A 25,854-nucleotide genomic window follows, 5' to 3' on the forward strand; every position below is an offset into this window, starting at 1 on the left:
CTCAAGAAAGTCCAAAAGCTTTTAAAAACATATATATAAGAACTGTTGCATAGTCACAGATCCATGCATTAACTGTTTGTGAGTAGTTTTAGCCATAGAGACACTGTTGACAGCCAACTTAATTTCCAAAGAACTGCTTACTTTGGTCCATTGCTATGAAACTAAGAAAGCAAACAAGGAAAATAACATCAAAACACAAAATGAGAAAGACTGTCTCACATATGGATAACTTCATTTCTAGGGGGATTAGTATCAGCATAATGCCAGTAGTATCGTTAGCACCATTAGCACCAGTAGTCAAGACAGATGTGTATCTACATTTCAGTTAATTTTCTGTCAGCAGGTATGAACAAATAACAAACACCACTAACTATATTATATGGCACTTAAAATACACATAAATATTGAAGATGAGTCTTGATGATATCAAGACTTCAAGGAATGCTCTTGGTGTTTTTTATTGATTGTTCATTCTTTATTTGTTGCTGTTTCCCCCACCCCGGTTCAACTACCTGTGAGGGAGACAGACTTTACCTCAGAGCCAGTATCTCCCATTTCTGTAGAATGGGAAAATGAGCATGTATGTTCTATTTCCAACACCACAGTAGTCTGACCTAAAAAAGTCAAGCAACTGCAAATCTGTGAGCTTTAATATTTCCTGACTTCAGCACAGTGTTGTTCAGTCACCTTCCCCCTGAAACAGCATATCACCACTCAAAAAACCACATCAATGATTTTAGTATTCTCTAGTAAATATGTATTTAATTATATAAGACTTTCAAAAACATTATTCAAAGGATACAAAAGTGTTTTTAGTAGTATTTTGAGAACATTCACAAACATACTATAAACTTGTAAATCCAAAGCAGAAGTTGAGAAACAGTAACAGCTCTCAGGTGACATGGCCTTATCTGAATTATGCATTAAAGCAGAAGCGATGCTGAGAGCCCCTGCATTAAATCTGACTTTCAAAAGAAAGCAAAGATTATTAAAATAAAGCCCAGAAAGCTTAACTGCACAATGACTGACACACACACTAGTTCACAATATTTATTACAATCTATTGCTTTAAACAAACCTGCTGTAGCTGCTGTATGGTTAATTAAATCCAAGACACATTGTAAGAACCAACAACAACAACAAAAATACAGCACAAATCACTTCTTTGTAAAGGCTATGCAACAAAGATGAACAGAGGCACAACCTTAACCATGAAAGTAAGAGCACAATGAAGTTCCTCATATGCGAATACCACTCTCCAGGTAGTAGACGATGGAAGTAAATAAAAATCATATTAACAGTATTAAATCTAAGATAGGTAAAAATCAGAGCAATATTGTCGTATTTGTATATAAAGAACACAGGGCCTGATAAATACCCTTCTTTCATTCTCAATGATCTGTAAACACAACTCTCCCAAACTATCTTCCCTCCTCACCTGAACTAGTATATAAAGACCTATACAGAATGTGCAAATTGAATATAAGTACTTTAGACTCTTTTCTTCAAATAGAAGAAATACAAGGTTAAAAACACTAATACCACAGATTCCCTCTTCCCAGACTCTACAGAAAGACCTTAGTAGCAATACCACCCAAGATATACAAGCACAAACGTAGCAAAACACTGGACCATGAAATTCATAGGAATGCACAGTATATAAACAATAAATAGAAACATGTGGAAAAGGAAAACAGTTACCAAACAAAACCATTAACAGTGGTAAATTAAAGTGAATTAGGACTCCTGACAGCTTACTGCAGATCTGTTCCTAAAATAAACACGTCCATGTCACAATGGCTTAACTAAACCTACAAAGTTAGCTGAGATTTAGTTACACCTTAGGCAGAAAGGCTTTATTACTCAATCATTAAAATGTAACATCTGATAGTTACATATCATGAACAATATTATCTAATTATTACAAATGTGTAAGTATTGCTGGAGTCAATTTGGAGACAAAGATCAAGACAATTAACTTATGTGCTACTTCTTCCTTTTCAATACTGCTGCTCACATTCTTTCTGCACCAATCACACGTTTCAGTATTTCCAGTATCAATGTGTGATAGATTACAGCTTACTGAAGAATTAGTTAGACAAAAAGGTTACAGCCTACAAGGAGTGTGGTACAACCCAGTTTTTGCAATTTAGACCTCTGGCCCAAGAGTAACTTAGGAACAGTACCAGCCCGCACAGAACGCAGTTGTTCCAAAGCATTTGAGAAAGAGAGATGTTGAAATAGTCTAGATTTTACTTCAGTGTTGGGAAGTGAAACAGTGACCAAAGAGCTTTATATACATAACATCTTAAGCGTAGTCAAGAAGTTCAAGCAATAACTGTAGTTCAATCCCTCAAAAAGTTGCTTTCCAGGGTGTTCTTTGCTTTTTATATGAATACAGATGTGAACTTCTTAGAACAGTCTCTGAGCTTCCAGTCATGCAAAGAGTGACCAAAGTTAGCCAACAGCACACAAATTATTTCAATTTACAGTTCTTAAAAAAAAAAAAAAAAAAAAAAAAAAAAAAAAAAAAAAAAAGCAGCAGCTCCTCAGTGATGCATTTGCTGTTTGCCTGACTATCTCCCGTGCAAATTCTTTTTATCTGAAAGTCAGGTGATAACACTGAACATCAATAAACAAATTCCTTTGGCCAACATTTAAATATTCCCATTACTGTGATAAAAATAAAACTATTTTCTACATCTCCAAATAGGCATAGAAGCCTCCTTTATACCATACATCTAGTGATTTACATGCGGTAGTGATACAGCTGCAATGACTCAAAATACATTTTCTTTTTTGAATGATATTTACATACAAGGCCAAATCACAGTACTGCTACCCCAAGGAGTACTTCTGCTGTAAAAGTTGCCTTGTGAACAGCTTACAATTGTCTGACAACTCATTTCACAAGTTGGAGTGCATTACAAAGCTTATGGCTGATCAGTTTTTATTCTTCATCTGAGTACTGAGAGGTTCAACATAGTTGTCAGCACTATAATGACAAGATTAAGTCATTTTCTAATAAATCAATATGACCATATAGGTACAGTCTGTCCTTAGATACAAATGACTTCTACTTAGTGAGAACCTAGAAACAAGCCTCAGTAATCTCAGAAGCATCAACTTTTTAAGCCATCACTTCTGAACTTCATAGGAGTGTTGGGATTATTGAATAAGTCCAGGTCAGGTGTCCAACGTGTTGACTTCTTTGGAGCAGAAATAATGCACAACTATTGCATTAGGGTATCGGGCAAATGCGCTGTGAAGAGATAGAACACCAAAAGGTCAGTTTTTTTTGAAACACAGCAAATACAGTTCTCTCTGTTGGAACAAGAACAGACGAGTGTCAAAATCAGAAAAAGGTGCTTACACAGAACTGGCTCTTTCCTATTGAGATTTCACCCTGAATATTCTGTCGATAAAATCCAACAAAAGTGTTCTATGGATTTTGAGAGTATCATTAAAAAAAACCAACCTATTTTTATTTCTATAGGCACACTTTTCTTCGAAGTCACTGGTACCATTTTTTATCTGACTTTGGATTTAAGTTTCATCCTAGTTTTTGGGAGATGTGGTAACTTACTGACATGATAGTCCTTCAAATCCTTACTGAAATTCACAGCATTAGAAAAGCCCTAGACAACCAAACCAACATTATACACACAAACTTTAATTCTGATGTTACAAGCTATACACTAATAAGAAACTTGAAAATGCAAAGGATTAATATCTTCAGACTCACGTTCATTAAAATATTTTGGAAAAGAACTATTTCTTTTGTAATCATGAATGTTAATGATATTTTGGAACAGTTCACACCAAGAAGATAAACAATTAATGATCGTACGGCATTCCACTGGAGTTTCAGATAGAAAAAAAAAATGCCCATAATGTTCTATACCAACCCATCATTACTTAATAGGAATAGCAGAAGAAAAGTTACTGGAATCTAAGCATCAAGTGAAACAGTTCTATTTTTAGATGTTTTAAGATTGCTATACTTCAAAACATAAATTAGACAGGGAATCACAAAGCCATTAGATACGGAGCTATTCCACATGCATCTTAGTTTGAGATTCTTCACACTGTTCTCCTTAAATTGCAGCTAAGAAGCAGTTATTAGGCAGTGTTCTTACAAAAACATTCTCAGTATCAGATACGATTTTCTGCCTTCCAGAGTAGTAAAGTAAGATGTCTTTAGAATTTCTGATGGCATGTATATAGATACATACAGACACAAACACAGAACAAACATGTATACACACATTTTAAGATTTGATTCACATTTGATTTTGTTTCCCAAACTTTAAAGCACATGCTCTCTCACCTGTTGCCTATCTTCTTTTTACATACAGTGCACACCTTCTCCTCTGTAATTATGCACTTTACTTGCTGATGCAATATTCGCTCCTCCTGAACCTATGGGACAGTAAATAAACTTGCTTAAAAAGTAATACCATGGTACAGTTCCTTTCTAGACTGGTGAAACTAAAAAACTATCAGAACATTCAATTTTCAGTGGCTGTATCTACATCAGCAAGTTGTATTGCACAAAATAAGGACTTGGTCTTGTGTAGAGTAGAGCAGGCGATAGTGAAGACCCAACATCAACATTACAGGTATTCCAGGATTTTATTTTGAGTTACTCTGAACCACAGCCTAAAGCATTCCACCCATTAAGAGAATTCAGCTCACTACTGAAGTGCATCCTCTGATTTAGTTTACTTGGAAGAAATCCAGCCCATGCTCTCCAAGACCATCCTGCAATGCACCCCAGGGCACAGCGAGTCCAGAGACTCACAAAGGCACAAGCTCCATCCAAATTAAAATGACTGCACTTGCCATCATACCCTGAAAAGGGGACATTTAAACTATCTGGTGCACATTTACTAATTTCAGGTGAACTACGGCGCCATCCAGAGAAAACACATCACATATAAGGAATAGTTGATTAAAATACCAAACATCAGCTTTACAACATAATTCCACTTGGTTATGGGTATTTACCCTCAGAAACTCAGCATGGAGAAGATTCTTGAGTACTTGATTGAATCTTTTCTTCTGGGCATTTTCTTCAAGGACTTTCTCTAGGAAGATTCGAATCTCACTAATCTGTGTATTTGCTGGAAGAAGGTTTATTGCCTAAAGCAAAATATATCCAGTTAGGAAAAATTACAATAAATAGAGAGCAAAATACAAGTTCACTCAATTCACACTGTAGCATCCTGCACACACACCTGCTCCAGTATGTTCTGCCTACAGTACAGACTTAAAGTACATACGAGTCTTTCCTACCTTGGTGGTATCCAGTTTGCTGTGATGCAACTCCAACACCTGCAGAGCAGCCTGCAGATTGGCTTGAGGCTCCAGCACTTCCATCTTGATTGGCCCCAAGCAATGAACACTAGGTGGGGAGAGATACATCCGGAGCAGAGACAGATAGACCTGTTACACAAAAGGAAAGCTACTGAAATCATCACACTCATGAACTCAGGAAGCAAGAGTACTAGTAAAGTACTATTTTTATTTTTATTTTTTTGCCATTCAAAATTTTAAGAGTCATTTAAGCAGCTTTTTTCTTAAAACCACAGGAAAAAAGATGTACAAGTGATGTTCAAAGACTTTTAAGACTTATATTGTATGTTAAGGTTTTTCTATAAAGGTAGTATCTTTCAATCATGCCTCCTTCATTTATCTTCTATAACTCATCTTTAGAAAACAACACTTTCATTTTTTATCATTAACTTTTTTGTAAATGTAAGTGGAATAAGAATGCAGTACTTTATCTAAATTGCATCAGGAATTTATCTGCAGAATATATGCTCAACTCAAATAATGCAGCAGCATTCACAAAAACAAACAAAAAAATAAAGTAAATTTGTGCTTGTAACTCCTAAATCCCAAGAGGTTATACATAGGTTCCTGTACACCTCACACAAAATCCAAAGCAAAAAGTTTACATTCTCTACCATGGCACAAGCAGTCTACATATGCATCCAACCTGTTAGCTTTATGTTTTTGTTGTCCCTTTTTTTTCAGCGCTTCAGGAAAAAAATATTAAGAAATGTTTTATTACTTATATACATTAAATATGTATTTTATATGCAGCCCAAGACAATTCCTCTTCACTCACTGTGGCTCAGGCAAGTCAAAAGGTTAAGTATCCAGGGTCTAAAAACATCCTTACAGAAAAAGGAAGTCTGCAAAGATGGAGCTACTTACATCTTTGTTGCCATCTTTGTTTCTGTCATAATGTTTATGGCAGTAGCTAGAACAGAGAAGAATCAAGTGAAATGCATGAACAGATTTGGACCCCAGAAACTTATTCCAGAGAAATTATCATCTACAAGTTCAGTTGCTGAGGCCATCCACATCAGGTGACCATATATCCAATTCTGATCACTGGTTGCTTTGCATTACAATGCTGAGAAAAGGCAGGTTTTGTGCATGTCTTCCACTTCCATTCAACTTACAAAACTTTCACATTGAAACTGAATTTAATACCTTGATTTCATTATATTAAAAAAAGAATGGAAGGGGGTGGAGTGGAGATGTTATTGTATTTTAATCATTTTAAGGAAAAGATGTCTCTGCTAGGCATTTCATGAAACTAACTTCAGAAGAACCTGGACTGAACAAGTGTCACTGTTCAGACATTCCTGTCAGTACTGGATTCTATTTTCACATAAATACTTCAGATTCACTGAGATGGTTTCCTGGCACAATGGATCCAGAAAAAAAAAAAAAACAACACATTTTTGCTACAGGGCTGTGCTAAATGAAGGAACTTAACTTGCACCTGGACTAGTGAATCCCTGTGATAACAGAAGGCAAGTAAAGTAACATCCACAAGCTCACAAACTAAAGAAACCAGTGGAAAGTAAGCAGTGGAAAGCCACATCTGACAGGAAGGAAACAAAGGACTCATTTGATGTGAGTAATATTGCTAAGAAGTGGAATAACAGAATAATGTGAAAAGTCAATCCACAAGGGGATTACATCATTACCTGTAATCAACAGATAACTTGAAGAGCCCAAAACTCAAGGAAACATGGACACAAGATCCTGAAACCATATAGCACTCACGCTCCACATACAGCAATAACTCACTACAAAAATCTATTTTAAAAAATCCTTACTTTTCAGCCATGTTGGTGTCCTTTAGAATATGAACATAAATAAACAGAGCTTGCTCATGCTTCCCCATACGACCCAAGAGCAGAGCACGTTCTTCTAGAAGACCTAGTGGTAGGATGAACGATTAGTCAATAGCTACACTTAAAAATGACAACATAAGGTCCACTACTAACCAGATTAACAGAAAAAAGAATAAAATGGAGTTTAAACATAGAGTAAAGTTATACAAAGTCTACTATAAAGTAGAGATAGTAATATTTTTGAATTCTCAAGTAACTTTAGGATATAACAAACTGCTGAGGAATTCAAGCTTATCTAAAGGTTTGGCTAAATACTTAAGTGATAGGAGATGTCACTGAAGGTCTTAAGCCAGCATTTAAATGAGTCCTGTGGGGACTGAGAAAAATAGTTCTGACAGCATACATACAGTGAATACACACACAGTGTGTATTACAACAGATCTAGCCATCTTCTCTTCTTTTAGTTGCTATGATTCTTAATAACTGAGAAGGTTCTGTTGTAAAATAGAAGAAAGGTTTAGTTTAGGCTAAAGGAATTGAACTCACCGTCAAAGGGAAAGTCACTAATTAGTCGACTAGGTTCATAACAACTAGACTTCTCCAAAAAAAGGAGGAGTTTTTTCCGGTAATCCCCTAAGTCTCCTCCTTCCTCCCCAGCAGGCACTGCAGATTTATCTGTATGAAAGAAAGAATATCAGTTACCATATTACAACTATTTCATGACACTAGTAACAGAAGAGGAAAAAAATAAAATTAGGATAAACCACATTCTAATGAAACTGTTACATTTGTAAGAGTTGAGCGCACCTGACAAATAACTTCAGGTTTCTAAAACACACGGAGAAGTGTCTGATTAGACAGCATATGGTTAACCAAAAGCCACCTCTGCCCTTAACAGAATAAAGCGAGCAGTAGCTGTCATTTCTTTTAACCATGAGCAAAGTTGTAACTCAGTCACTTAAGATTTCCAAGGTAGCAAGAAACTAGACTTGCTACAAACCAACAATTTCTGTTGTTCGCTTTCTTTCATCATTTAGGGTATCTTCTCCTTATCAATATGAAGAGTAGAGGCTTAGAGCAATACACTGTGAAAGTTCTCCTGTGCCATCCCACCCCCCTGGCCTACCAGAAAAGGCTAAAACATACCTGCAGGGAAAGAGTTGAGATATTCTTTCATTAAGCCCTGCACTTTCTCACAGTACAGCTGGATCAGATAGTTGTGAAAGTCTGCACCAGTTTCTTCCCAGACGTGAATGATGTGTTCCTGTAAACACAAGTTCTGATTAGTTACAGATACTTACTCTGGAAAGTAATTTGCTAAAAGCAAGCAACAACTCCATACTTCATGGTTACTTTTACCAAGCTTGAACTCAGGATTTTATTTCCTTTGCACAAGTTACAGCAAAGCTAGCATTCTCTGAGACACTACCATGTACACCTTGAGATTTAAAGGCTTATGTGTAACATGTACTAAACATAATGCAGTAACACATATTGAGATCTTACCAAATATGGGATAGCCAAACTTTTAAAATTTTCAATCAAAAAACTGAGCACTTTGTCTCGTGGCAATGCTTCCACTTCAGGGAGGTCTTCTGTAAATATCTGTAAAATGAAATTTTATTCACTGAATATTTTTAAAGTGCTGCAATGTATTTTCTCTGAGGCTGAATGAAGTTCAGCATATCATTATGTAAGTCTGAAGAGTAACCACAAGCAGTATTAAAAAAAAATCCAAGCAGCTTATTTAGACACCCAGAAGATATCTCACATCTGAATAGATGACCAAATTTCCACTTCTGTCAGCACATATCTTTTACAGTACCCAACACCTCTCAAATACAGAAGTCAAAGAAAATTAAGAAAAGGAAATCCACATTTAAATATCCAATCATGCTCTCATACAATAATGCTACACCAAACTCAAGGGTTCTTAGCCACTTGTTATAAAACAAGGTATTCTAAGAATGGAGAAAAAAAAAAAAAAAAAAAAAGATAAGCTGTCCTGATCCATCTACTGCTAAGCTTTCTGTTACAATGCTAAATGCAGACAATATCAGACACTAAATTGGATTTAATGTTACCACATGCATTCTTACACCATATGCTGCACTAAGAATCTCAGTGGCAAACTTACTTTCAGTCCATCTTCAGGATAATCTCTTAGCACCCAGACAGAATAGGAAAATACCAAGTGCAAATTCTCCGCACCTGGAACACAAGACATAGCAGCGCTCAGCACCATATTCCTAAAGATCTACCTACTCACAACACAAGAATATGCTTTCAGAGATACCCACGTTTCAGTGATAGTAAAATTCTTTTCTGTTTTCTCCACTCCAATCAAACAAATCACACACTGCAGTCTAAGGACACAATTCACTACTTTGCAAAAATGATTTCAAACAGGAGCAAAAATTAACACTCAAATACTAAGCGCCACAAAATTTATACAAGTCAGACCAAAACCATGTTCTATTCTCTTAATCAACTCCTAAGCATTTTCCTTTACTAACAGTACTAATTTTTCTTATTAGAGTGAAAAACACTATACTTCTAACTTGTGTAGTTTCTTTCAATTTCCACTTTTCAGTCTAATGTCCTCTATGGCAAAGGATCAAATCCTTTCACAGTAAGTAAGAAATTAGCAGCTGGTATAAGTCCATCAAGATGAATTTATCAAGATAACAATCCTTACAAAAATAATTTTTTAAATAACAGATTATTTTGTTAGGCTATAATCTGAATATCACTACAGATCTCTAACAGGTGAGTGACATTATCAAATTACAACAAGTGTAAGAGACACAGCACAACAGGAATGGTGTCAAAGCCATGGGAAGTAACATATTATCATTGAATAACCATGATGCTAACAAGAGCCAGCAAGAGTTCTTTCAAGAAATAATGAATAAAAATATTAAATATATACGTATATGGATGGATACACAATCTGAAATTATATATAAAAACTAGCTTTGCTGGTAAGTGTGAGAGAAAAATTTATTTCTCCCATAAACTACTTTGAATGGTTGAGTTTGATTTACCAGTACTGCGATAAATGAAAGAGTTGTGCATTTAGAATTAAATAATAATAAATCATATGGAAAGGGACTATTCTCAACAGCAACAAAACCAGAAAAGGTCTTAAGTAAAGATGAACAGCCAAGCTAGGCAATTTCCTACTACAATATTATATAACCAGCAACTACAACTGTTAGGTCATAACCCAGATTAATCTAGACACAGTTTATAACTTAGATTTATCTACACACAGAAAACAAAAGCTTCATATAGGACTCTTCATTTTGGGAAAGACACTACAAAGCCCAGCAACTAGTAGCTAGACTTCCCACTGGAAAGCCTATCACAGAAGTAAGGCTTTTCTTTCATCAGTGATGGCAAACCATTACCAGAATAAAATACAAAATAATATGGTATTTTTTCTTACAGTAGAATTTTTTTTAAAGTCAGAAATAAGGAATGTTTACCAGTAAGATTCTCAAGTTTAAACTGGACACTCCTGAGCTTTAATTCTTAAAGTCTGAACCACGCAAGAAAGCAGACTAAACAACTAGGTTGTGCTTTAGCTTGATAGTATCTATGAAGTTTCTGAACAACAGAATAACTAAAATCTGGAAAGAGCAACACTTCCACAGAAACAATGTAGACATTTACCCAAATGCTGCAGATACTGTACTGTCCTCTCATGACCCTTCAAAGGCGAGTTGGCTTTCTTTGACTGATCCACCAGCACCTGTAATGCTTCCAGACAAACAAAAAGGTTAATTCCTTTACAAGCATAAAAAAAAAAAAAGAAGAAGAAGCTTTGTTGTAAACAACATGCAGGCAGTAATGACACAAGATTAAGAGCGTATGCTCCTATCCCTTCCCCTCTCCTCATCTCAACCCCACACCTACCTTTCTCATGCAGACCTTTCTTCTCATACAATATTATGAGCTCACTGTATTTGTGAGCCTTCTTCAGTACGTGTTCACTCTCCTCAATGTGGCAGTGATTGTTCTCCAGACGTAGCAGTGGTGCCACAAGCGCTACATTTGTCTGCAAGCAAGAAGGGAGCACTCAAACATATTTCTAACATCCTAAGTTCTTCCTAAACTTATAGTACACAAAGTGAGTTGAAACAGAGAAATTGCTCAAGAAGCAACAGCTTCACATCCAGATCAAGCCACATCTTCCTTAAGAAGCTCCATTCCGTAACTCATTAGGAGAGAAGAGAAACAGTACACCAAAGCTATTCCCCTTCCAGAAAAGAGGTCTGCTTTGAAAAGCATTATTGACAACAAAAGATAACATTGCTGCATTTAACAGTAAAGGCAACACAATAAGCAATGGTTAAAATGCCAAAACAAATAAGCAAGACAATGTTCATTTCACTGAGGCACCTACAAGTACTTCCTTTCATGAAACTGCCTCCTGATAAATGAGAAAACTAGCTGAGACCAAAGCCTCCAACATCATTTCTAGACCAAAAGTGAGACAGTTTTTGTTTGAGAATTTGACATAATCCCTTCATCCCGCTCAATTTTTTCATCCTGATATTGCAACAGAATTTGCATTTTAGTAGGAACAACTTCTAAGTCAGGTGAAAACTCACATGGAGGTAACACTTTAACAGGGTGGTATCAATTATTTGTAACAGCTTCTTTTTGGATTTGATTGTAGGTGTCCCTTCCATGAGGGGTGAAGTACTGGATTGATGGTCGGAATCATTTAGCTTCTTCACCAGCTGACTCCTTTTCTGAAGGACATCAAATGAAAATTTAGTACCCCAGAAACTATATTCCACCAAACAAAAAAACTAAACAAGTAACTTACTTAATCAATTGGTTCCTTAAGAATTTTTACTATTTCCAACTGCTCAACATACCATCTTTTCAACCACATTAAGGTATATAAATTTGTTTTGCAAAAGTGTAGTTTCACAAGATGTCTGAAATATATATTTAACCTGAGCAAAGACATTTTTAAGAAATCAGGAGACACTTAAAACACTTGGAGAACTGTTGTCCCCGTTTTCGAGGTCCGGTCCGCCAGGGGCTAGTGCCATCACCTCACTAGGGCCATTAGTGACACAGACATCAATATGAGGAGTAGCAAATGGCATTTATTGTAACTAAAAGGTGACTTATGTATCCTAAGTGCTTCATCTAGCCTCTTAAGCATGAACCACAAGGCACAAAAACATTCTCCTAAACACAAAGTTCCCAGTTAGTCTAGTAAGAATAGCAGCAGAACAATTCAGAGTCCAGTTGCACAAAAATAAAGAGGTCAGAAAGTTATTTTATCCACTGCCTCCTGTTCAACTTTATCGTGCATGCTTTAGACCAATTTCCTGAATAGAGTGCCCTCCATAATAGTTACCAAACAAAACCAAAAGGTCAAGACCCCAAGACCTCTTCAGAAAGCTACTGAAAACAAAATACCAGACTCAAATTCAGATCTGAGTTCAGGAGTAAATTTTATCCAGATCTCAGAGAAGCCATGACCATGAAGACAGTTTAGTACGGCTAGCCTAACAGAGCTGGAGTAGATGTACTGCTTCCTGCAAAAAATCTGCACAACAAAAGATGCTACAGCTTGAATAACCCTGCTCTAAAAACAGGCATAGGAGTACTCACTTGCGTTAGGTAGTCTATCAGAGCTAAATGTGCCTTCTCCAGCTCTGCTCCAGAGAGCCCTGGCAAGGGGTTGGGATACTGTAACTGTTTCCTGTAATCTGTTGGCAGTAGGTCAGGATACAGACCCATCACGTGAGTGGGATCTAAGCAAAAAATAACTAGTATTAGTAATCATAACATATAATGTTGCCAACTCTTTAAATGTAACGTAGCTTTAATGTAAAGTTAGCTTTAAACATAAAGTTAACTTTTCAACAGAGCTGCCTCATCAACTTGTGTGTCCACTAGATTTCAGGCAACATAAATTGTTTACCATGAGGAGGAAAAAAAAAAAAAAGCTACAACAAGGCAAAAAAGCAGCAAGAAAAAGACTGTTTTGAAGTCCAAGCAGGAGTTTCAACTTGTGCTCCTGTCACACACAGAGGGCAATCCATTACTATCATCCTCCTACTGTTCTACTTGCAGAATCCTGACACTGACAACTTCAACAGTAGGACAGGATTTCTACAAACAAGTAATGTTTTCAGGAAAAAAAAAAAAAAAAAAAATTACAAAACCTGAACTGAAAATAGCATTATTCATATTAGCACACCGCTGTTTTCATGGAGTTTAAATAAATTCCAAATTTCCACCCTCTAATTTAAGTTCAAAATATTTCAAGTTAAAGTAGCTTTCAAAAGTAAATATGATGCTAGACGTCACCAAGGAAATTTCTAAGTTCAAATGCATAAGGGATGTGCTGTCTGTCAACAATGAAAGAATCTCAGTCTTAAGCAGTATTTTATGACGCAGACCAGTCTTCAGGCAATCTTCCAATTATCTCAAAACAAACCTGAAGAATATCAGAGACTATTTTAACTTCCAAAGCCATCAAAAACCTTCCTGGCTTCAGTAGCTTAGCCCTTAAAGCAAAAACAAGGTTTAGGGTCCTCAGTTCAATCAGAGGACAAGAATGTAGCAGATCTACAGAAGCTCCTTATTTTCAACTCCAAGCTAAAAGTAGACTTTTGACATGTGCAGAAATCTCCAGCCTCCAACATCTGCATGTATGCTATACACACTGCAAGACCAGGCTACAATACAAATATACTCTGCACAAAGGGCAATTTCATGATTTAAATTAACTTCAGATAGCTTGAGCTGAGCACTATAAGGCTAAACAGTTGCCTAGACTATTTGCTATTCACAAGGAGACTGGTCAGCACAAGACAGTATTATTTTAAAAAGGAAACCAAAGCATACAATGATCTGTAAGTTTCATTTCATCTCTCCCAAGCCAGCTATCTTAAGATCAACTTAAGCATTTACCTGTACCAAGCTTGGCAAAAACTTGCATTGACTCATCAAAGCGCTTCTGACAGAAAAGATTGAAGGCAAAGAGGTTCTTTATGTGGTGAATTTGTTGTCGCTTCTCACTATCTGAATCATCTTTCATTTCCTATACACAAATTGATACATATTAAAAAATTTTGGGCAGCACAAACGAGAAGAAAATGCCTTAGAGAAATAACAAGACTAATATCACAGAATCACAGAATATAGTTTAGAAAGAATATGAAATCCAGAAGCCTGCTATGCTCAAAAAAGGATAATCTTCCTAAGTGAACACCTCCAACATTAATTCTTATGTGCTATGTAAATTGCAACACTGAGATAACCTGGAAGGTTTGAAAGCCACCTCTGGTTAACAATATAACAGAAAGTATGTTTACAGTCATTTGCTATTTCGTTTAGTTTTTCCCCAAGTTCACAATCATACACACAATTTATTTATTTTAGATTAACGCCATGGAAGTTTTCAGAAATCAGAAAATCCTAAAACTGTATAAGCAATGGAATGAAATACACTGCCTCAGCATCTCTAAGAAATGATTATGTAACATACAGGGCTATTACAAAAATTCCTGGTCATTGATAAAACAAAACACACAAAGCTAAGCAACACTGTTTACAATTGGTCCAAAGGCCTTAAAGTCCAACTGACCAAGTATGTAAGAAGGTTAGCCGATTAAACACCTAAGAGAGGCAACTCATATGCAAGATAACACCAAAAAATCTAAAGCAACTACATCAACACAGAAAACTGGCAGCATAACCCTAAAACTTACATTAAAAAAAAAATAATAATAATTTGAGAATGTGTGCAAAGTAGGCAGCAAGGAGGTTAAGGTCTTCAGCCTAGCTGCAGTCAAGCAGTAGACAAACATTCTTTTGCGTACTTTTGTACAAGAAAATTCCACTGCAAACCCAAAGGATTTGGAGTACTTACTGCCAACTGCAAAGCCAACTCAAACTGCTTATCCTGCAGAAGTTGCTGGATCTGTGTGGCTATGGACACAGGGATGAGTCGCCAAACAAAGTGATTACTTGCCACATATATAATATTTGTCCTGCAAAGAAGCCAAAAAGTTTGTTACCACATCCTAATGCTGAAAAAGAGTAACACTCTACCAGAAACAATCCTGGCTAATTTATGCATTTATGACAAAGGCAAATTAAGCAATACTGCAAAGCGGGAAGGAGCAGAAACATCCCCAGTGATCAGGAATTCCCACAGATGCTCTATTCTTATAATTCACTCCTCAAGATATTGCATCCATTTTTCTGTTCACAAACAACAGCAAACTGTTTCAATGCTATTACTTAAGCCAGGAGAGTATGAAGAGCTCTTCTCCCAGTTTTTCAGCATGCTACCACACAGACAGCTCAACAAAAGCAATCATGTTCTGCTTAGTACCCTCCAGAGGTGATGAAGCGTGGTCTCTGCAGCTCAATACTCTGTACCAGCAGTCGGGGTTCAAATGTGCGGATCTCCACGTATCTTGGCAGAACAGCAATGATGTAGGGAGGCTGATGTTCTATTTGAAAAACAGGTGAAAGTATAAGTTAATTGTTCTCTCTCGACTGTGTCACGAAAGAGCAATTTTCCTTGAGGTCCATCTTTGTTTTCTTATTAGCAACAGAAATCAATGTCCAATGCTGACAGCAATTTGCTTACAGACTACAAGGCTTTTTGTTCATCTTTCAATATACAGAATTCCTGCAGCGCTCAAGTGCCCAGAAAAACTTCATCGTCTTCCATTTCAAATATTCTTCCTTTAGAGAAACAGGCATATTGCCTGTTTCTCTAAAGAAGAAAATAGGCTAAGAGTGAAGATGACAAAGAAATTATAGAATAAACAAGCTGGACTCACTGCACTTGGAAAATACAACTAAAAACACTCTAGAAGCCAGCTGTCTCTCCAAATCCAGCCAGTTTTTAAACACTGTGAAAGTAACAATTTTATCACTTACAAAGGAGCAAAGAGGCAAACAAAAAAAATTACTGCTAATTCTCACCCATGGCTATTGGAATATCTGTCCAATTCAATGCACATTTCTGGGTGCAGACCCCTTCTTCATTGAGGACAACAGTTAGATCATCTTGACCAACAGCAACTTTTCCATCTGCTACAGGTGCAACCAAAGGTTCCAGTTGCTTCCCTGTTGGAAATAGTTCTTTGATGGATCCTTTTCCATCCACCTAAGATAATAAAGAAAATAGAAAGCCTATTGTTCCAAACAACATTTCAAAGATATAGAAGAGAAAGTATCTGAAAGCAAGAGCACATTAAACACTACCTAGTAGAAAGATTTTCAACTCAGATTAATCACAGTTAGGACAAGTCTAACTTAAAATTGCAGCAAGAATTCTCTGCATATGAGCATAATCTAAATAAATGTTAATTTGGAAATAAAGAATTAATACTCTTTTGTCAGAAATGACATTCCTGTTACCATGATGTAATGCACAGCAATGACAGCAGAACAGCAGGTCCCAGGCTGCAGCAAGGTGAGGGTTTGCTCAAACACAACACCCACGTGCACAGAAATAAAGGAAAGAAGTTGCTTACTTTCAAAAGGCCTCAGGTATGCAAGATACCCTTTCCTCCACTGCCAACCCTTAAATGAGGTCTGGGCAGGGGTGGATCCCAGTTCCAACCCTTCTGGTCACTCAGGTGCATTGCATGCAGCTGAGCTCCTCTGGGCTAGCCCTGCCTTCCTACCTCAATCACTGGGTCAAGCTGTGACTTAATATTTCTGCTACACATGATAGTAGCTGAGTACATATATTATTCAGGCACATAAAATGCATAGCACAGCAGCAATAGTGGCAAAATTCCCCGATTATCTCTTGGTGTAACTGCAGGATTTCAGTTAGGTCAAAACTTTAACATGGTTTCATTCTAGCATGAGTAACTACTGTAACATAAGAAATAAACTAAAACTAAAGCAAACTCCCCAGTCTTTTTCCCTTCCTTAACCATTCACTGCTGTGGCCGCAGATAATCCAGGTATCTGAACTCAAATGCATACTCCAACAAAATAAATAAATAAATTTAATAAACAACATGAAAGTGATGTTTCATGAGTTGACCTAACAACACACTGTTGCCAAAACAGACAAGCTTATTCACTCAGTCCAGCTACATCTTCCTGCTGCTTCCCTTGTGTTACAGTAAAGAACTCCTATAAATCATCAGCTAAACAGCAGGGAACAATTCCAGAAAAACATGGATATATTTTATACATATTCAGTGAAATCCAGCTGCTCAGCAACAGGTTGGACAAGTACCAGAGCCAACACAAAGATGATAGCAAATCTCAACTCTGATTCCTTGAGCAGACACAGAAAGACTTGTACCACTAAAACAGTGGGAATCAGCAAGAAGGACACAGAAAAGGACTGCTTCTACCAGCAGTATCCATCTGAACTGGCCATAAAATTACCATGCAATCTTCCTGCCAACTACAGAACAGAGTTGCCATTCAGTAAATAGATGTATGCAAATGAGGTATACCTCACCTTCATCTCATTTTCCTGTAATATCAGCAGAAACCAATTTTAAAGGTGGAAAAGAGAGTCAAGTATTGCTGTCAAATTAAGCATAAGCAGAAACTGTAATAGTAAATGAATAGCAGTAAGTTTAGAGACTTTCAAATAGGAATTACTACTATTCAGCCTGAGAACAAAAAAAAAAAAAAACAACCCACAACTGCAAAACAAAAAAAAACCAAACACCTGGTTGCTCCTTCTCCCAAATCAGAACATACTCTTGGTCTTTCCTCATTTTGGAGTAAAGTTCCTTCTTAGAAATACTGTATAAAATGCAAGCTGAGCTTACAAACTCTGCTGCCCAACTAAAACATAAGCATTTGTGTTATCTTTTTCCTACAAGACCTTCATATACTAGTTCCAACAGTGATAAAGAGAAGATCTCTTCGTGGCAAAACTTTGGCTTAAAGGGATATGTTTAGATTGCCCTTTCTAAAATCACATACAACAAGAATACCAAACACTGTTTGTCATTGTTTGTCAGCTCAACTTGTGAACACAGGAGCATTCTACAGTCCCTACTGCTATTTATTTCTCCTTAAACACTGAATTTCAAAATCTGTCCTTACCCGTATCAGGTAATAGTCTCTCTTGAAGCCTACACAGATGGAGTTTTCACACCAGGCCATAGATTTGGGTACATCAGGTACACTGAAGTCACCCTGAGGAAAACAAGTCAAAATGACTGTTACAAGAGAAAAATCAAAATAGGAGTGTAACAGGAAACACTGTTGTTATCAAGCTCCCTAGCACACACACACCTGACTTCAGCTGGTCAAAAAAAGCAATGTTCAACTAAAAGGCCAGATTCATACACAGAAATAGGCATGCTGTCGGTTGGCTGCACAACTTCCTAGAAGAGATAACTGGAAACTTTTCTATGCATTTCCAATGCTTACTTTTATCATCGTGGTATTCTCAAGTGCAGTTCTCTGGGCTTGTTGTCAGCAACTACCTTCTGACTTACTGACATACTTGAAAAAACCTCCCTGAATCTGAAGTTTTTCATGATCCACCTCCAGCGTTACTGCTACACATGCATTTACAAAAGCTGCACACATTAGCTTATTTACTAACATACTACAATTGAACACAGCCTTTTACTTAATTCATGAAACTATACTAATGCTACCAATTGTAGTTTAAACCCTGTATTTGCACCTTTATGTGCTGCTGCTTTGTTAAATCACCACAAAACCAACAGGATTTGGATATTCTAAATACTCTAAAAGTCAGCATTGCCTCTAGTAGGGATTGCATGAAAAAAGCAGTAAATAGAATTCCTACAAAGCCATGCTAGGCTATCAAAACAGTCAACTCACTTGTAGTTCATGGAATTCTCTATCTTTCCAAAAATAAAGTTGTAGCTTCTTCCGCACTGCCACACACATTCTCAGCACCTCTTCTCCATTATCTGAACGCTGTAAAAAAGACAGGCCTAAACTCATCAATACTAACAGACAAAGAAGATAATAAAAGGTCAAAAGAATCTTCAGCCTGAAGCAAAGCCATCAGCTGAAGAGTAGCTTTGTTCATTCGTGCCAGAATGGGAGTCTCTAAGCACAAAAACACAGAGTAGATAAGTGGTGTAGCTGAAAATGAACTTTGGTTAAATGGCAGCAGTTGTGACACCACAGAAATACAAAAAATAGAGTGCTGAATACAGATACACACAGAAACAGAAGATAAGTAGAGAGCTGTCAGCCCAACCCTGAAGACCATGATAAACAGCTTAAGCTCTATAAAGTATAGGAAAGGAAATGAACAACGCGAAGAATGTGTTATGTTAATAACACTAAACATTAATGACTACCTTTCATATTCCATCTCAATGGAAAAGTTTCCAGACAAAAAATACTAACAAAGCTAAGTGCCTGTACAAACAAACATTGAGGAACTTTGAAGTGATGAGATGCACTTTAAAAGACATCACTAGTTTTAACACTTAGGAAACACTCAATACTTACTAGAAAATACTAAATACTAAGTTTCCCATGGAATTAAAAGTATACAGATGATGGGCATTAAGCCATCTCTTCTGGTTACAGACCAGATTCTGTACAATATGAGTAGGCTGAGAAACCTTGGATACAAAGGAGTCAATAAACCACAATATACTAACAGAGGATTGTTACACCTCATGGAACCATTTTATGGCCTGGATCTGCCATAACCATCATGGAACTCCTTGAACCAATGCAGTTTAATAGAAACAAAAACAGAATAAAACAAGCAATGGAAATGCTTGGTGATGCAATGCAAACAGAAAAGCCGCCCCCCACAGTTACCACAGGAGTGCCTTGAAGCTCAAGGTCACAAAAAGACAGACACAAGGGGATATATAACAAACAAACACAAAATTAATGAACCAAATCTACACAGCAACATTAAAACTTTCTTTTTAAAAAGGAGGGGGGTAAGGACACCTGTGCCACTGTGTTCCTCATCTTACCTGAAGGTCACAAGTAAAGAGAGATGCACCTTTTGCCTTGGAAACTGTAGTGATTTGTTGAAACGTCAACAGGTCATGGACATAAATGTTATTTTCTGTTTTAAACAAAATTCCAATTATTTTTCAATGTTTAACACACTGAGCTCACCATTTATTCATACAAATTATTGCAGTTCACGGTGGCATAAAAAGAAGAATTGTTAAAGAAAATAAGACTGTAAGAAAGGAAAAGGAATCTTCTCCCAAAAACTGAAAAGTAAGTGCCGAGGCACAGAAATACAAGAGTACACATGCAGAAAAGACAACTAACACCAGCTCTGGTAAAAATCACATGAAGGAACTGAGAATACGTGCTAATCAAGCAGAGGAAGTGGGAGTGAAAGAGACAGCAAACAGGCTAGACCAGGGCAAGCTTGTGATGGAAGACTGTATGAACAAAGACCATTTTGAACTGGCTCCTGAAAGTAGTGAGAAGTGAACAGTTTCAAACAGAGGGTGCTGTGGTCAAGTTTTTGTACGCACGAGGACGCAGGCAGCTGAAATCTACACATGCTGGAGTCGGGAGAGCCGGGACTTGGAGATCATAGAAAAGGGAGTAGCAACATAAGCAAAAACAGACATAGGAAGACCATAAGGTTAAATGGAAGCCTGAAACAAGCAAATTCAGATCTTCCACAACAGGATAAAAGACTGCCATCTGCAAATAAGCTGCATTTTATGCCACATAGCAATGGTAAGTTTTTCATGCATCAAACAAGTTTGTACAACAGCAATTTTAGACTATTCTACAGTCTGCATACATACATACAATATGTATCTATGTGAATGCACATAGGCCTCCATGCATATAAACTGTAGATGCAAACACACACTTTAGCATATATGCACGTTTTTTCCACGTTTAGTCATGAAACTTAGTGTTAACACTTTTGTTCTTTAAGTTGGCTTACAACAAGCAAAGCTGCTTCCCATTCTAAGCTGCACAATGCTTCCTTCACCAGGTGAAAAAGCCTAAATTCTAGAAGACAACTTTTCAACAACTCAAGTACTATGCACATGTGGAAGGCACACCATAAGCAAGCCAAGTAACCGCACCAGGAAGACTTCATTAAGTATTAAAATATTTTCCTTACTTACCTAAAAGACTGACCAGAATTTTAAACTGAGAAACAACATGAATCTGAAAAAAAGAATTCTATCAGTGATTTCATCCATGAACAAAACCTCTGAAAGAAACCTGATTATAGATAGTCTAAGAAAAAGCATTAAACATAATCTCAAAATAATAAAAACTATGCTATCTATGCATAATCTTTCTGACAGATATTGCAGTTGGTTTCACTTACACCGTGTTTTTCACAAAGCACACAGAGCTTGCAAACTAAGCTGATTAAAAAAAAACAAAAAACAATTGGCATGCTACAGAAAGGACACTGAGGTGCTCGAGTAGGTCCAAAGAAGGGCAATAATGCTTGTGAAGGGCTTGGAGAATACGCCCTACAAGGAAAGACTGAAGGAACTGAAGATGTTTAGTCTTGGGAAAAGGAGGCTGAGGAGAGAACTTATTGCTCTCTTCCAATATCAGAAAGGTGCTTACAGTGAGAGCAGGGCTGGTCTCTTCTCATTGGTGGCAGGATGAGGGGAAATGGCCTCAAGTTGTGCCAGGGTGAGTTTTGGTTGGATATAAGGAAACACTTCTTTACAGAAAGGGTTGTTAAGCACAGGAATAGGATCCCTAGGGAAGTAGTTGAGTCACCATCCCTGAATGTGTTTAAAAACCACACACGATTTAGCGGCGGGTTATTAGTTAGGGTAGTATGGTTAAGTTGTGGTTGGACTTGATGATCTTTAAGAATTAAAGACCAGAATCAGAATTAAAGATCAATTTAAGCATTGCTCCAACCTGAGCAACTCTACGACTCTAGTACAGGCGTGCCTCTAAACAACACGCATGAGTGACAGTAAAAGAGGCTGCTTAATCTTTTTGACATAGATGTTTTCCTGAGCATAACCAATGAACCAAAGTTCTTCCCCCACTAAAAATAAACAATCACATATTCATATGATTATCAGTAGATAATCAGTTACTTTAACTCTAAGTTCCAAGTAACATAAATTATATTCACATTGCTACATTTTATCCAAAGGCAAATTATATCAGTCTGTTGGTGTCTTACCATTGCTATAATAACTATTTTGTCAGAGCAGTTGAACATTTACTGCAAATAACAGCATTTCCATAAATGTCAGAAATAAGCTTGTACATCCCAATGCTTAGCTTTCTGCTTCAGTGAACACACCAAACTCATTGCTGATATGGGAAAATACTGGGCAAGAATACCTGGCTGTGCTGCCCCTAGAAAAATCTATTATAGACTCAGGGAAATTTTTAAAGTTTATCAGAGATTCAAGAAGTACATGTAAGATTGCACTTCTTTTCTGAACACAAGGAATATGATTCCCCATGCCAAGAAAATGTTGTTTCCTACCTGCTGAATCTTTTTTGAGAAGTTCTTGTTGGATTTCTCTAGTGTCACTTCAAATCTATTGCAACCTATCAGAAAGATTTGAGAGAGCATATAAACTGAAGTTGCCTTTAAATTTATGGCAGAATAGATTTTACAGTAAATAGACCACAAAGAACTACGAAAGCAAAATCAAATGCTTAACAATAAATGCATCAGAAGGCCTTGTACATCATCAGGTAAGAACTCAAATAACACTATTCGTATTTGTCTGAGAACTTCATCAGTAGTTACATTTTTACCTTGCTGGGATTTCAGATAACAAGATTTAAGCATTTTGAAACCCAAAGATACAAAGACATCCATAAAGAATTAATCAACACCAATCAAGTATCAAAAACTTAAACTGCTAAGGAACACATCACTGCAAAGTAGACAAGGAATAAACACTACACCACAAGGGGTTTAAAAGGAGTTTTAGGGATAAAGACTTACAGACACTTTCTGATGACATAACCTCTCCTGGCACTGATGCAAAAAAGGGGGAGAAATTTACCAGGTGAGATAAGACACTAGCAACTCAAGACTAGCATGCTCCAATTGGAACAGACGTCCTATAAGTTTCAGAAAAAGCAAGCTGAATTCAGTCTCAATCAGATACAAACAAGTATCTTTCCAATAGTTGATGATCCTGGATAGAAACATTTGGATTTTTTTTTTCCTTTGCTGTCCCATGCTATACTGCACTACTGCATTCAATAACTTGCATTATCAGCTACTATATAGAAACCCAAAATATATATCTATCCAGTGAAAATCAATTAAGTTTCAAACAGAACAGCATTCTCTGTGGCATCTCCAGAATAGCCTATGAGCAATTATAACTAAGAGATAGAATGAAAAGTAGAAACATGAGAAAGTAAAAATAGTGAAGTTCCTTCTCTCCCAACCCCTGAATGATTTCAGTGGGGTTGATGAGCCCACTGAATAAACTTGCTCTTTCATTCATCTAGTAATCCAACCTTTCATTAGCAGATGACAAGCAAACCTGCAGCAACAAGCACATTGTACTGCTTTTGTGCAAGTTTATGCAGAGTGAGTGCATTCAGAGAAATTACACTTTCTGCAAAAGAAAGATCTGACAACCTTATATAAGGTACACTCTAACACAAACAATAGGCTGATACTACTACCTATCCTTCTTAACTGTCTGATAAACAGTGTGTACAGTTCTATTAAAGATCTCACACATTCTTTAAACTCTGAGTAGGGAAAATCATCAATCACACACATTTGTGTTAATATCACAACAACATCTGACATGAAAGAAATAAAAATAATATAATCAACTTCTTGTGTCATTCTTACAATCAACTTACCTACATCCTTCTTGATCCTGTAAAGAAGAAGATGCCCTTGTTTGGTACCAACAAGGAGCCATTCCTCTAAAAGGAGTAGGGAGAAAATAATCAGTTCTGGCAAAGACTGCCCTATCCAACTAAGCTGTATTTATCCTAACACCTATAAGCTTGGTTCAAAAGCCAAAGAGGACTTTATATGGCAACCATAGACACATCTCCCTACAGTGCTCTTGTGCAAGTGCTAGACTGCAGCATTTGTTACCACATGATGGCCAAAAACCAAACAGTAAAACAAAAGCTACAGCCAAGACAGCAAACCCTGCTTACTGGTACAACTGTAGATAAACAAGCAGTTACATCTTTTTCAATCAAGAGTGTCAATAAGCTATTACTGAGGAATCACTATGTCCCAGGGACGAACACCGCTACATAATAGGGGGAAAAAATGAAAAGGAGAAGCTCTATGCTTTAAAATAAAGTCATACTTTTTATAAGAACTTCCCAAAATTGCCAGCTATGCCTGAATCAATGTGGCATCCTTGCTTAAATGGCATTTGAAGTGCTTGGACAACCAGCAGTCACTTAAGATTTATAAAAGAGAAACTTTTTATATATGAACTCTGCAGCAAAGTTTCAGACTGTTCCAAATTACAGCACTCATAGCAATCAAAAGGCGTACTATCTTTACCAGGTCACAAACTCTGACTGAAAATCTTCCTGTTTGCTGAGAATCACATAGGAAAAACATACACATGGATGTATCTTCCTCCTCCCAGTACTTCCTCATTACTTAAGATGCTCGTATTTATATACGTTCTCATTCTCCTGCAAGCTCTTCCTTCCACTGCTTGACTTTACCCAACCATTTCATCTGAGGCCTGTGGGTTTGGGCTCTCCTATACTCTGGCAAGGTAAACACTTTCATAGTGACAAAGATTAAAATCTCAACAAAGAAATAAACAATCTTCGCATCTCCTTTGCTATATAATTCTACCACATACGTGTCATTGCCCAACTACAGTGCTATTACTGAGGTTATGGTAAACAGATTTAAAGAGTTGCACTTCCACAGCATCTGAAGGAGTTTTAATAGCAGCTTTGTCTCACAGCAGCACAGCACAGAACAGCCCAAGCAGCCACAGCAGCCTTCCCAACGCACCCGATCAAGCACCGCAACCCCCTCACCGTGCACACCCCAAAGTACCACCTATACACATATATAACACTAACACAAGCAAGTAGGCGCTAACGTTAAGGCTAGAAGGCCCCGCTGGCATTAAGGATAGGAACCAGCCAGCACTCAGGGAACTGCTCTCAGCGCTGAAGCGGCCGCGCTCCGGGCCTGCACCGCAGGCGCTCCGCAGCCGGGCAGCCCGCAGCCAGCGGCCCCGAGGGCTGCCGACGAGAACGAAGGAGGAAGGGGGGCTGCCCAGCAAGGCGGGAGATGCGCGGCCGCAGCCCCGGCGGCTCACCCCAGGCTGCCAGGCAGTCGATCTGCAGCGGCAGCTTCTCCAGGATCGGCACGTGCTCGAAGGCGTCGTGCATGGCAGCGGCTCCGTCGGGCGCTGGCGGCAGCAGCAGCACCCGCCGGCCAGGAGCTGAGCGGGTAAGGACCCCGCGCCGCAGAAACAGCAGCAGCCCCACCGGCCCGCGGCACCCTGCCCTTCCCAGCAGCCCCCGCCGCCGCTTCCGTGCCGAAGCCCCGCCCGCCTGCCCGCCCCGGCCGGGGCGGGTCCGGGGGCGGGAGGGGGTGGTTCTGCGTCGGGGCCGTGCGCCGAGTCCGTGGGCTGCCCCGAGCGGGCGCTGAGCTGCGCAGTTGCGCAAGTGCATAGCCACGCGTGGCTGGGGAGGGACGCTGAGGCGGAGGCGGAGGCAGTAATTGTAGCTTCTCAGTCAA

General features: G+C 37.9%; 1 protein-coding gene across 3 annotated transcripts; it reads right to left on the minus strand.

Moving 5' to 3' along the window:
- Window positions 1-3,186: 3,186 nt before the first annotated feature.
- On the minus strand, window positions 3,187-25,502 carry VPS39 (VPS39 subunit of HOPS complex; the record flags this gene model as incomplete). Of its 3 annotated transcripts, none has more annotated exons than XM_079536731.1 (26): window positions 3,187-3,262; window positions 4,331-4,422; window positions 5,011-5,145; window positions 5,299-5,448; window positions 6,226-6,271; window positions 7,143-7,245; window positions 7,707-7,835; window positions 8,307-8,424; window positions 8,667-8,765; window positions 9,298-9,371; window positions 10,839-10,925; window positions 11,082-11,223; window positions 11,780-11,923; window positions 12,804-12,946; window positions 14,112-14,241; window positions 15,073-15,193; window positions 15,541-15,661; window positions 16,143-16,326; window positions 18,249-18,341; window positions 19,002-19,100; window positions 20,132-20,226; window positions 21,269-21,311; window positions 22,621-22,685; window positions 23,092-23,118; window positions 23,976-24,041; window positions 25,430-25,502. In XM_079536731.1, the coding sequence occupies 26 exons, from the start codon at window positions 25,500-25,502 to the stop codon at window positions 3,187-3,189; spliced, it is 2,655 nt and encodes an 884-aa protein (XP_079392857.1). The 3 variants fall into 3 exon arrangements, with proteins under 3 accessions (XP_079392857.1, XP_079392856.1, XP_079392858.1); XM_079536730.1 differs by having other exon boundaries at window positions 23,092-23,124; XM_079536732.1 differs by lacking the exon at window positions 23,092-23,118.
- Between the last annotated feature and the right edge of the window lie 352 nt (window positions 25,503-25,854).

This window comes from Tetrao urogallus, assembly GCF_951394365.1.
Source record: "Tetrao urogallus genome assembly, chromosome: 6".
Lineage (NCBI taxonomy): Eukaryota > Metazoa > Chordata > Aves > Galliformes > Phasianidae > Tetrao > Tetrao urogallus.